Below are 13,101 nucleotides of genomic sequence, written 5' to 3'. Positions count from 1 at the left end.
ATTACGATTCCGCCACCGAACGTATTTTGATCGCCAAAACTTCGTTAAATCTCCGATTCAAGCCTACCGCCTGTCTACGGTTTCGTCTCAGTACCACCTACGCAACCAAACCACTCGTGGTCCCAAAATCTTCCCAAATAAGAAATTGACCAAAATTACCCTTAACCCAAGAGTAAATTAATATTTTCTCTTAATTAAATTAAAATAGGAAATAATTGGAGTCGGAGTGTTACATTATTTCACGTTTTTTATTGGACATGGTACTCGTTCTTATATTTATTGTTTATCAAAAATTAAAAAATAATTAAAGATGTAAACCAATTTGATTTTTTATGAAAATTAGGCACTTTACCATGCTTAAAAAAGAATAGTGAAGATTGAAAATTAACTAAGAACATAAATAAATTTATCCAAGGAAGAATTAAATAGTAAATAATGAAAATGATTATAGAGATTTAAGTAATTAAGCAACAATTTGAAGGATTATTTAGTAATGTAAGTACTTATAATGAATAATAAAATAATCAATAACATTAAATGGATTAAATAGAAAAGAAATAAATTATATTAAGTAATTAAGTAACTGATCAACAATATAAAACAATAAGTAATTATGTTAATTAATTTCTATTTTGAAAAATAGCTTCCAAGTATTATATATACTAGATTTCATAGTTTATAAACAAAAAGTTATGACCAGCTTGGTGGTTAAGTGACTGTAAATATTGGGGTGGAGAGGGCTTCGAACCCCCCTATGTGCGAGCGTGAGTGAGTTTTAAGCGAATTGTTTAATTTTTGAAATATAAGCGAAATTATCGATATTTCGTTCACTCACAAAAAATTATGCTATAGAGAAACTGAGGAGGGACCCAGTATTTTGGATGATCTTCTAACCATTCGGGAATAACTGACATTTCTTTATTAAAGTTGAACTTCGTCTGGCCAGACATATCTATAAGAAGATACACACATGCAAAATAAAAGGTAAAAATCTTAGGAGAAAGAAACAATACACACATTATTCCAAACAAACTTGGCGGGCCCAACACCCCCTTCCCGGAAAGAGACTCAAATCCACGCTTGTACAAAAGGCCATCTTATCCAACTCACAGCGGCACAGGATTAATACAGACTGAAGCAACACTATCTTTTGTGACCTTCCCAACACGTGTGAAGCCATCTTCCCCCTTGTAAAGAAGATCAGCCACTCGTGTTAAATTAAGAACCCGCTTAAGCACAGGCATCGGCACATTCCCACTATATATTCATAATCAACAACATATTACAAAAAGGATGTGACATCCTTAATGGAATCACATTTTACACTCCTATATCGTCAAAATACCCTCGACCAAGGAATGGGCGGAGAGGCTTCTGTAAAAGTTGAAGATGTAAAAGATGTTCTTGACTTGAAGGTGGATTAGTTACTGGCCAAAGGCTTCTTAGGAAATTATTTTCCTTTCGCATAACAAGTGACACTTGAGTTACAGATACATAGGCATAACAAGTGACACTTGAGTACATTATGAACACCAGAAAACTCATATAACTAATATAGTTGTCCTTCGTAAATTAGGCCTAACTCTATCTCAGCACCTTAACATGTTGGTGGCAAGTGGTTTGAGCTCCAACCACTTCGTAATATTAACCAAAATAAAAACCATTCTTCAAAATTGATACTTTCACTTCGTAAATTAGAAAATTAACAATTTTGCTAAAGACGATTTTATGTTTTTCTGCATGAATAAACAGTGCGGACTGAGATGACTGAGATGAAGGTATAATGATCTTCCTCTATTCAAAAAATAACAATCATATCTGTTTTTGCATAGTGATTTTTATTTTGGGTCATTTGAGCATAGAATTTTGCAGGATTTGAGTAGAGTTCTGATAATTCCTTCCGAGACCACAATTGAACTTCATAATTTATTGCGTAATTTTTATAGAAGCAAAAAACACATTATGCTCTAGACAAACTGAGGAGGGACCCAGTATTTTGAAAATGATTAAAGAAGACAGATAAATCAAAACTCAAGAACTGACATTTCTTTATTGAAAATGATTAAATGGTTGTACTTCGTTTGGCCAAGCATATCTATAAGAAGATACACACATTATTCCAAGCATGTCTATAAAAAGACAATCAAATCCACGCTTGTACAAAAGGCCATCTTATCCAACTCACAACGGCACAGGATTAATACATACTGAAGCGACACTATCTTTTGTGACCTTCCCAACACGTGTGAAGCCATCTTCCCCCTTGTAAAGAAGATCAGCCACTCGTGTTAAATTAAGAACCCGCTTAAGCACAGGCATCGGCACAGCAGTTGGTCGGAGAAACTCCTCGTTTATGTCCTTCCACAAATCCATAATCTGTTTCTTAAAAACATCAACTGTCTCTTGCTCTGAGACCCCATATTGCTTCATGTAGCAATCAACACTGGAAGCAGCATGCCCTCTTTCTTTCTCAAACTGAAAAAATAAAATCCAAAATTAATGTCTTTTCGGATCATATGCGTGTACATAATTACTATAATTTATACGTACGCTGGTCGAAACAATGTCATCCATGAGCCTGAAAATGGTGTTTGCAGCTCTGACAATTTTGGGGTCATTGAGCAACCACTCAAATGACTCCTTCGTTACAATATCTCCCATGCCAAGTAAAGAGATGGTTGTAAGGAAGGTGTAACTTATAGAAACCGTTGCAACACTCATATACTCGTCCATGCTTGGAATTCGTCCTTCGTGGAGCCACCGGGCCTCATTGAAATAGGATCGAGCTTGATCTTTCATCTGAGGCATATATACCAGTGAAAAATGATCAATTGCGCAAGAACGAAAGTGTACATTATTCTGAAAGCAAATTAAGTTGTGCGTATATCATGTTTTACATACAGCTTGTATCGCGTAAGGAACTCGGTATGATCTTCCTTCCTTGACCATCTCCTCCTCAATTTCATTGAAAAGATTCAAGAGTGCTTGGTAAAATATTTTCATGTAGTCAGGGAGTTCATTACTGCAATTGAGATCCCACCTGAAACAGATAATTAAAGTAGGAGAGTCTTGAGACAAATTAAATGAATATTCCCTAACAAAAACAGCAAGAATTAATTGTTCGTTTCAAATTATTAACCTGTCAATTGCTTCAGTAAAGATCACTAGTTCTTCAAATGTGCCAAATGCATCGTAGATATCATCCAATATCGTTAGCAAGACACTCACTTTCGTCATAATTTTTCTCCCCACTGAATACTGAGGCTCAAAATACACTCCCACTATCCAAAAGTACAACTCCACCATCCTATCTCTTGCAAATGGCAGCTTCCTTTCAAAGTCTAGTGCTCTCCACCACCTAAACATTTATATGTAAATATATTAATCCCAAATTGAACTTTGCAAAGTAGATCTCTCATGTCATGCACACAGATATAATTAAAAGAGAGACTTCATTATATTACCTAGTAATCTCTTGTAGCTCCTTTTTGTGTAAAGGCTGAACAAGATTGAAATCTAACTTGGCAAGTTTCAACAAGCACTCATTATGTGAAGCTTCGTCTTGGTAGATCGATATGTAACGCCTGGCACCTAATCTCTCTAGACTTTTTCTCAGAGGTCTCTCTAAGGCCTGAGTTATTTGTGCAGCCAATGGATTGCTTACTCGGGTTGTTGCAGACTCAAGGTGAGTGGTGGTGAAAGCAAGAGCCTCTTCTAGTATATCTTCTCCATGCACCCTCAGATGTGTTGCTTCATAAAAGCTTAGCATGCCAGACACGTCAGCAATTAAGCTTTCCTTGAAGCTGCCATTTTCATCTCTGAACTTGTTGAATATATCTGGTTTTGATGGTCAAAAAATGGACAAAAACATAAGAACTAGAATAATAGTAGCCCAAAGTCTCTCACACCACACTCCACAAGTATATCAATTAATTTCTATATAAACGTACCACATGAAACATTATGTCCATGTTGTCTGAGTAGTCGAAAACAAAGAGCAACATTGTATAGATCACCATCATCATCACTATCATGGTCATGAAGTGTATTATGCATGCGTTCCAGTGCTTCTTCTATTTCTCTTTCGAAATGGTATGCCACGCCAAGGCGCTGGATTGCATCGATTAGCTTGAGCTGATGTGAAAGATCACCTGCACTAGTTGTGAATACTTCCCTTCTCACAACTTCTTTTAGTTCGTCAACCTGTCCTTGCTTATGAGCATGAGTTATCTGCAGCAACAAATGAAATGAGTAAAAACATGTCGAAAATGTTTTTATAAAATTGAAATAACCTGCATTTAGTTAATGAGAAAGAGTAATGCTCTCTTGCGAAAGACTTTCGTTGGCAAATTATGAATCTAAACCACACAATCAAACGAACATCATAAATATGTGAATTAGATTCATAGTATTTGTGCCAGAAGAGTTATAAAAAGTAATCTATGATATGTGCATGCATGATATCCATTACATACCATGTCTTGTGAATCATCATAATTGATGAACTGATCTCCCCAAATGCTTGGGTGAAAATTTGCTGTCCTACGAGCAATTTCATCTGGCTTAGCATTTTGTGGTTGAGCTGCTGAACCAACTTGGACAGACATAGTTTGTATGCTTTTTTTTTTCGTAGGGAAGGGGAAGGCTTAGTCGGTGTAGATCACAATGCTTGTACAATCGTGTATATATAGGCAAGGATCGAGACGCGTACCAGAAAGTAGATTAATATATAAAAAATAACGTAATAGTATGGCAACAATTAAGGGGCCAGGCCGCCATGGTGAATCAGCAAGATTTGTTTGCTTCCTTTGCTTTTGTTTTTTTATTCGTTTGGGTCCTTTGAGCAACCTATGAGATATATGCACGTTTTTTTTCTTTTTTTGGGTCTGAATGAGACATATGCAAGTTCAGGGTGGGAGAAAGATATATACGCATTAACACATGCAAATGTTAATGTCCACAGTAAACACACATGTGTTGCATATGTTTTAGTCTTACTTTTGCTCTTCTATTTATGTATAAAAAAATTTAAGCCTTTGAAACATTTTTTTTCCATGACTAATTAGAAACTAATTAACTGAGTTTGGTGGAGAAATTACAACTCATGTTATTATATTTATTTAAACACATGTGTTGCAATATGTATTTACAACTGCAATGATTTGTTTACAACAGTAAACACACACATGTTATTACAACTGAGGATTCTGCTGTAATATGTTATTATATTTATGTTTTAGTCTTACTTTTGCTCTTCTACTTTTTGTATAAAAATATTTAAGCTTTGGAAACATTTTTTCCATGACTAATTAGAAACTAATTAACGAGGGTTTGGTGGAGAAATTTTTTATTTTTATTTTTTGGTGAAAGGAGAAATTATTCAATGTAACTCTCACACTGCCATATGATGTTAAACTCATGTTATTATATGTATTTAATTTATAATATTATATTCTTAAATATAATTTCCCAAAACCTTCCCTGGGCTATGCCACCTGAGCCCTTTATGTGATTCCGCCAGCCGAAAGCTAAGAGCAACATTGTACAAATCATCATCATCATCATCAGTAAGATGGTCATGATCCGCAACATTCCAGTGCTTCTTCGATCTCTCTTTCAAAATGGTATGCCACACGAAGACGCTGGATTGCATCAATTAACTTGAGCTGATGTGCAAAACCATCATCACCTCCAGCATTAAGATTTATGAACACTTCCCTCCTCACCATTTCTTTCAGTTCGTCAACCTGTTTATGGTAATAGGCATGCATGAGTTATCTGTCATCATCAACAAGTACTTAGTTAAATCATCATGAGCAAAACCATGTAAACATTTTTTTGTTAAAAAAACTTTTTTCTTTTTTGTTTATAGAAATTTTTTGGGTTGGGTGGTAGGGGTAAACTCCGACAAAGGGCAAAGCTAGAGTTGAGGTTTGATGACTGAGCTATAATAGAAGTATTAGAAAGGAGAGAGAGTACACGGCTTGGTGGATATAGAACTATAGGCTATTGGCCTTTTCGTCATATTGGGTTTATAAGACGCGATATTGTCCTTCTCATGAATTTATAGGACAACAGTCTAATTGGCCTTTTATAACTCTTGGGCTTCTTGCTTGATTGCTTGCTTTTGTCGATGATTTATTCATATGAGATGAGGCTTGAAGCCTAGTTATAATAGAGGTGGAGGACCCGACTTGCCTAAGTCGCTTTCCTTCAGCCACAACTTTATACTTGTGTCTAGACTTAGGTTAATACAATATCTTAGTGGGAAATCTCCATATCATGGACCGACTTGACCATTTCCACAATTACTAACCACATGCATGTGTTGGAGCTTATTTTGTTTTGTTTTTTTTTTGGAAAAATGAACCTAAATTACAAAGAAGCCTATGTGGGATCTGTAAACTAAATATATTAAAAACACAAACGATTTGGGGCCGGTTCGATTATATTTTCAAGGGCGATTTGAAAAATAGCTCTAGGCTCTAGCCACCAGACTATCTGTTATGGAGTTACAATAGTTAATCCTACTAATGATAGGAAATGGTCAGTTGTCAGTTACGTTGTTATTAGGCCATAACTTCATACTTATGTTTGTGATAATGACTTGTTGTAACTGTAGATTATTCTCTACAGACTTTATATATATTGTATAATGATCATATGAATAATATAAGGGAAAATCAGTTTCTACATGGTATCAGAGCTAATGGCTAACGCCAATTAGCGATCCTTCATTTGCCAACATTGAGAGTCGTTGGCTCTCCTCGCTCGAAAGGATGTTTGCTTATGTATAGTTCTCCATCTTCTCCTCCCTTCTATAATCAGTATTTTTTTTTTCTTTCTCTTTGCCGCTGCCACTGCCATTTCCTTTTATTTTTCAACGCTCCCTGTCAAGCTCTCTACTCATTGATGAGCCTTTATCTTTCACTCTCTCTGTGTCTAGCTCTCTATTGATGATTGAGCCATTTCTCCTTCTTATGCTCTCTATTAAAGATTGAGCCTCACTCGCCAAGCCTTATCCTAGTCGGCCTTTGTCTCTATCCTGATGTGCTTCACTGTCGTTAGTCCCTTTGAACTCTCTCTCTCTCTCTCTCTCTCTCTCTCTCTCTCTCTCTCTCTCTGTGGTATCGGCCTCTCACGCTCTATCTATGCTCAACCTGTGTTCTTCTCCCCTCTTAAGCCCAATCTATTTCTTTGATTTTACTGTTGGTCTCTGTCTTCTTCAATGTTCTCTTGCACTGCCTTTCTTCTTATTTGTTACAAGGGTATTGTTTTCTTTTCTTTATAATTCTTTTATGTTACTGGGGTATTCTCTTCTCTTCTTTTCAATTGTGTTGTCTCTCTCCCTATCATGGGTTGTCTCTGCCATCTTGAGTTTCCTTTCCTTTTCATGGATTATCTCTTGCCTCTTGTTCTCTCTCCCTCTCTTGCCTACTTTCTCCTTTTGATGGGTGTTACCTTTTCTCATCTCTTTCTTTCTCTTTTTTTTCCATCTTTATTTTGAAAAGATTTTAACTCTATGTGTTTTGCCCACACTCTCTTTTCCTTTCTCTGTCTCACTTGGCAAGTGTTTCTTCTCTTTTTTGTGGTTTTTTTTTCTTCCCCACCCCTTTACTTTTAAAATTGTGTTTCTCTCTCTTTGTGCACGACTTTCTGGCATTTCCCACTTGATGATGGGTTTCACTTCCCCATCCCTTTATTTTCCCGCTTATCGCATGCTTTTTATCCTACCTAGAGGTGATCCCTAGGTAGAGTTATGTTTCTCAGGTGCCTATAGGTACATTTGACTTGTATGTCAGCCCTTCATTTTATTCCCTCCTTCCATGAGCCCATGCGCTCCTTCATTTGCTGCCTCTCACTTGGCATTATTTTTATTTTTCTATTACTTTGTTTCTCTCAAGCCATTGTTGCACCTATGGAGTTCTTCTTTTTTGTTTCCCTTACTAGACTACTACAGACGACTGCTACTGCCATCTCCATCACCATGTGGTTTCTTCATTCAAATCTTGCTATGCGCGCTCGATTTGCGGGGGAGTGTTATGGAGTTACAATAGTTAATCCTACTAATGATAGGAAATGGTCAGTTGTCAGTTACGTTGTTATTAGGCCATAACTCCATATTTATGTTTGTGATAATGACTTGTTGTAACTGTATATTATTCTCTACAGACTTTATATATATTGTATAATGATCATATGAATAATATAAGGGAAAATCAGTTTCTACACTATCCAACCCTACAAGTGGCTGCATTGCTGCATCCCAACTGAACCATTAGCCATAAAACTACCACCACTCCAATGGTTCCTGCACTGCCTCTTCCCTGCTCAGCTTCTTGTTTGTGAACCCAAAAAGGCCAACCAAGCTTTATATAGAGGGTTTCAAAAGCTGATTTATATTTTCACCAATAAATAAAAAATTCATTTATTATTATTATTTTACAATTTTTAGCTGCTTGCTTGAAAATGATTGAACGAAGGCAAAGACAAGATGATGACTTTTGGGACATGGCATCAGCTATTTAATCTGAGGGTCTGAAGAGAAGTGATTGTATATCCAAACATTAAGTACTCACCTGCATTTTATGTAGCTAGCCGTGAACGTTTGGTGGGACCATATAAACTTTTTCTTCTGCTATTTTATTATTATTTTATATTTATTTTTTGGGTAGACTTTAGAAGCTGAACTTTCTTTTCTTTCTTTTTTTTGGGTTAACTGTTGATTTACTTTCTGAACTTGTATGCCACTTTCAATTTGCATCCTCAACTTTTTTTTTTTTTGGGGAAACTTAAGTACACAAACTAATTTGTATCGTCAATTCCCTCTTGCCGTCTAAATCTCAACATTTCATCCAATTTGCCATTAAATATGAGGGTAAATTAGTCATTTTATATTTTAACATAATTAAATACTATAAAATATTATAATATGAATTTTAAAATTACAAAAATTCAATATAAATAGAGAGAGCGAGGAGGCGGAAGGGGAGGACCCTTTTTTTTTTTTTTTTTTTTGTTGTTTTTTTTGGGGGTGGTTGTGGGGAAGAAAAACACAAATGGGTAAAGGAGGAAAAATGTGGAGGGGTTGTGGGCTCCTTTTTATTTTTTAATTCTCGCATAAAAGTTAACTGTGGTTAACTATATGATAGATGTGACATTTTATGATTAATGGTGAACATATATCTTTGGTTAAACTGAAAATTTAATTTTATGAAATCAAAGTCAAAAGAATTAATAAAATAAAAAATTATATGGGCTGGGTCCAAGTGGTAGGGGGAGCACATGGAAACTGGAAAAAACGGGTTGGAAGCTTATCCGGGGACCAATGGAAGGTTGTGGGAGACCTCTGCGTGCAAACTAGGTGCTCGATACAATGCCGCAATGAAATTGTCAACAATTCTCGTCAGGACCAGCACATGCTGCGCACTGCTAAATTTTTTTTGGGACATTTTGGAAAAACAAAAGGAGAGAGAAAAATTTTAAAAGAAGCAAAAATAGACAAAAATGCCCTTATTTATTTTTAGATTTCCTAAGGAATCCAATACATTTGCATGTCTTTGATTTGAAAGTTGAGTGGTTTTTTTGTCTTTTTTGAAAAAGCTTTGCCTTTTTCCAAAAGTGAAAATTTTTTTATGTCTAAAACCTAAAAAAACCTTCTTTTTTTTCATCACCTGGCCAAAACGATTCGTTTTGAGGGTGGTCTTTAACCAAAAAAATAAACAAACATTTTGAGGATGCCCAACTTCCCAGGCCGCCATTTCAGTCCCCCAAAAATATTAAATCCTTATTTATCTTCCGTCCAATTACCATTTCAGTCCCCAAACTTCCCAGGAGTTCATTGAGATTTGGGATTTTGTTGTATGTGGTGAATACACGTAAGACAATTGTTAGATTAACTGATTAGGACTTTGTGTTTTGATTAATTGATTGGGGTTTTGTGTTTTGATTAATTAATTATAAATGAAAGTATTATCGTTTAATTTTTTTGGTGTTATTTTCATATGAATCAAATTTCATAACTTTTATATCGTGAACCCCAAAACTCAACAATCCTGAATATACCACTAAATAGGGGTTGGAAGATAGTAGATACCGGAGTGGGGTGTTGTGGTTGGGGAGGTTGGGGGATCGTGGAGAGGTGGGTGGGGGATGGGTTTGGTTGTGGTGCTGTTGGCAATGGTGTGGAGAGGTTGGTGTACTGAGTTAGGTTTTTATTTTTTATTTTTTATATATAAATGTTGTTATAAAACAAATTTCACTTTTCAACATTTTAAAGTATTTTTTAAATAGTTGACAGATACTTTAAAAAAAAAAATTTAATTTAGAAAATATTTTTTTCAACTTTCTATGTAGTTGATCCTTATTATTATTGGAACCATTATTTCTTTTGTTGAAAGGGAGAAGTTAGATATTTGTTGTAGCTAGAAAACATTAATTACTATTTTTTGCTTTTTAACATTTAGTACCACAAAAATTCTATGGTTTTTGCCAAATTAGAAACACAAGGGTACCATTGCAGCAGAATCCTCAGTAATGCGATGGATATCTATTAATGCATATATGTATACCTTCATTGAAAATCTCATAGTTCAAGGGACAAAAGAAGAAAAAGCCTAAACAAAAATAAAAACAAATATGATCATGAGTCACGTTGTTCCCTTAAAAAGACAATTTGTCTTGTTAATAGTTATCTCCTTAAAGAGACAAGACAACAATAAAAACAAATCTGATCATGAGGCACACTGTGCTCTTAAAAAGACAATATGTCTTGTCAATGACCCAATCTTAATATGGTACTTGGGTCTGTATTGACAAGACAGATTGTCTCTTTAAGGGGACAACGTGATTTGTAATAACATGATTTTAATGTAATAGATTTCAACATGATTTCTAATTACATGATTTTTCTTATGATTTTAATAGATTGCAATTATAAGATTTTATTTATAATTTTAATTCACATAGGACTTTTTGGTATTTTCGAAAGTAGATTTGGGCGAAGTGTGGATTGAATTTAGGTTAGCCATCTTCCATCTATTAGTTAAAGGACGCCAAGCCTTTAAAGAAACAAAAAGTTGAAGTTACACCAATCTTAGCTCAAGTTATTATTACTATGTGTCATTCACAACCTTATTGCAAACTATTTCTTTTGCATCATTGACATTATCAATGCAATAGCAATTGTCCCTAGACCTTGCCAAGCTCACAATCTCATTGCCACCTTTTTCAATGATTTTGCAGCCATGCTTGGAGAATCTAACTTCTACTACTCCATCATCACACAGCTAACTCACACTAATGAGATTGGATGTGAGACCCTCAACAAATCTAACATTCTTAAGCTCAGGTAATCCAGGGATACAAATAGTACCTTTTCCAACAACTTGTGACTTGTGACCTCCACCAAAAGTCACAGTGCCTCCATCAAAAGGGCTGAGAAATGAGAAAACACTCTTATCACCAGACATATGTTTGGAACAGCCATCACAAGACATATGCTGTCGTAGTAGTCGAAAACAAAGAGCAACATTGTATAGATCACCATCACTGTCATGGTCATGAAATGTAGTATGCATGCATTCCAGTGCTTCTTCAATTTCTCTTTCGAAATGGTATGCCACGCCAAGGCGCTGGATTGCATCAATTAGCTTGAGCTGATGTGAAAGATCACCTGCACTAGTTATATACTTCCCTTCTCACAACTTCTTTCAGTTCGTCAACCTGTCCTTACTTATAAGCATGAGCTATCTGCAGCAACAAGTTAAATGAGTAAAAACATGTGGAAAAAGTTTTTATAAAATTGAAATAACGTCCATATATTTGGTGAGAAAGAGTGTGTTCTTTTGCGAGAGACTTTTGTTGCCAAACCACACAATCAAACCAACATGATCAATGTAAATCAGATTCATAGTATATAGTCTCACAAAAGAAGATTTTCGTGACAAAAGTGATATATAATATTTAGGCAAATAAAGTGCATGCATTGATATCCATTACAATGTCTTGTGAATCATCATAATTGATGAACTGATCCCCCCAAATTCTTGGGTGAAAATTAGCTGTTCTACGAGCAATTTCATCACCCCTAGCATTTTGTGATTCAGCTGACCAACCAACTTGGACAGACATGGTTTGCATGTTTTTTTCTCTTTTATAGGGAAAGCTTAGTCGGTGCAGATCACAATGCTTATACAATCGTGTATACATAGGCAAGGATCGGGATATAGGCTTAGTTATAGCGCAAATAAAAAAATCAATTAAACTGCATGTCAGAAAGTAGATTAATTAATATATAAAAGGATCATGAAATCCTTTTGAAATATCACATCCTTCAAGATTTCTCTTATCATCAGTGTCAAAGTTACAACCGACACATTGGATTGAAAATGATAACAATAATGTGTTTGGTATTATACATTAAGAGGTTGGATTAACTGAAATTTGCTATTACATGACTTAGTATAATCCAATCCAACTTAATCCCAACTTTTTGGTAGGATTCATAATCACATTTGGCCTAGTAGGATTAGACATAATCCAATATTCCATGTTATTTTTAGGAAACCAAATATTTGATTAGGATTATGAATCCTATTCAACCCAACTCACCAAACGGACCCTTCAATTCTACCTCATAATCCAATCCAATGTCAATCACCAAACATGACCAATAATTAATGCCAAAAAAAAAAAAAGGCAAGAAGTTATGGTTTCCATAACCTTTCTAAAGCTGACAAGTCTCTACTCTTTTTTTCTTCAGAGGCTATATTTTATGAGCTTAATTACATCTATTTTCCCTGAAACTTTGGTCAAACCTCACTTTATCCCCCAAACTCAAAACGGCCCACCCCTTAACTGAGGCTTGGTAACCCACTTTGTCCTCTGTCATCAACTCCATCCAAAGTTTGTTAACTTTGATGACATGATAGAGGTGTTTTGTAATTTTATACACATGGATCATTACCACCAATTGAGTGGGTGACGTGGAAAGTGGATCCCACCTCCACATAAATAAATAAAATAATTAAAAATTAAAATAAATCATAAACAACCCTGCCCACCCCCTTCCTCAAGTGCACCAATTAATCCTCCTCCACC

At 35.4% G+C, this 13,101-nt stretch overlaps 1 protein-coding gene across 1 annotated transcript; it reads right to left on the bottom strand.

Annotated features, from left to right (window-relative positions):
• Positions 1-2,020: 2,020 nt before the first annotated feature.
• On the bottom strand, positions 2,021-4,653 carry LOC148918827 ((-)-alpha-pinene synthase-like). Its single transcript, XM_089049351.1, has 7 exons — positions 4,476-4,653; positions 3,951-4,230; positions 3,465-3,837; positions 3,140-3,358; positions 2,902-3,040; positions 2,551-2,799; positions 2,021-2,475 (listed from the first exon to the last, which is right to left on the bottom strand). Exons 1-7 carry the CDS (start codon positions 4,605-4,607, stop codon positions 2,182-2,184), a joined length of 1,686 nt encoding a protein of 561 aa, XP_088905477.1. The 5' UTR covers positions 4,608-4,653; the 3' UTR covers positions 2,021-2,181.
• Between the last annotated feature and the right edge of the window lie 8,448 nt (positions 4,654-13,101).

This window comes from Prunus mume, linkage group LG3 (assembly GCF_029339155.1).
Source record: "Prunus mume cultivar Tortuosa linkage group LG3, ASM2933915v1, whole genome shotgun sequence".
Taxonomy (NCBI): Eukaryota; Viridiplantae; Streptophyta; class Magnoliopsida; order Rosales; family Rosaceae; genus Prunus; species Prunus mume.
Note: the sequence above shows the minus strand (reverse complement) of the source record. Positions and strands in the feature narration are given on the sequence as shown.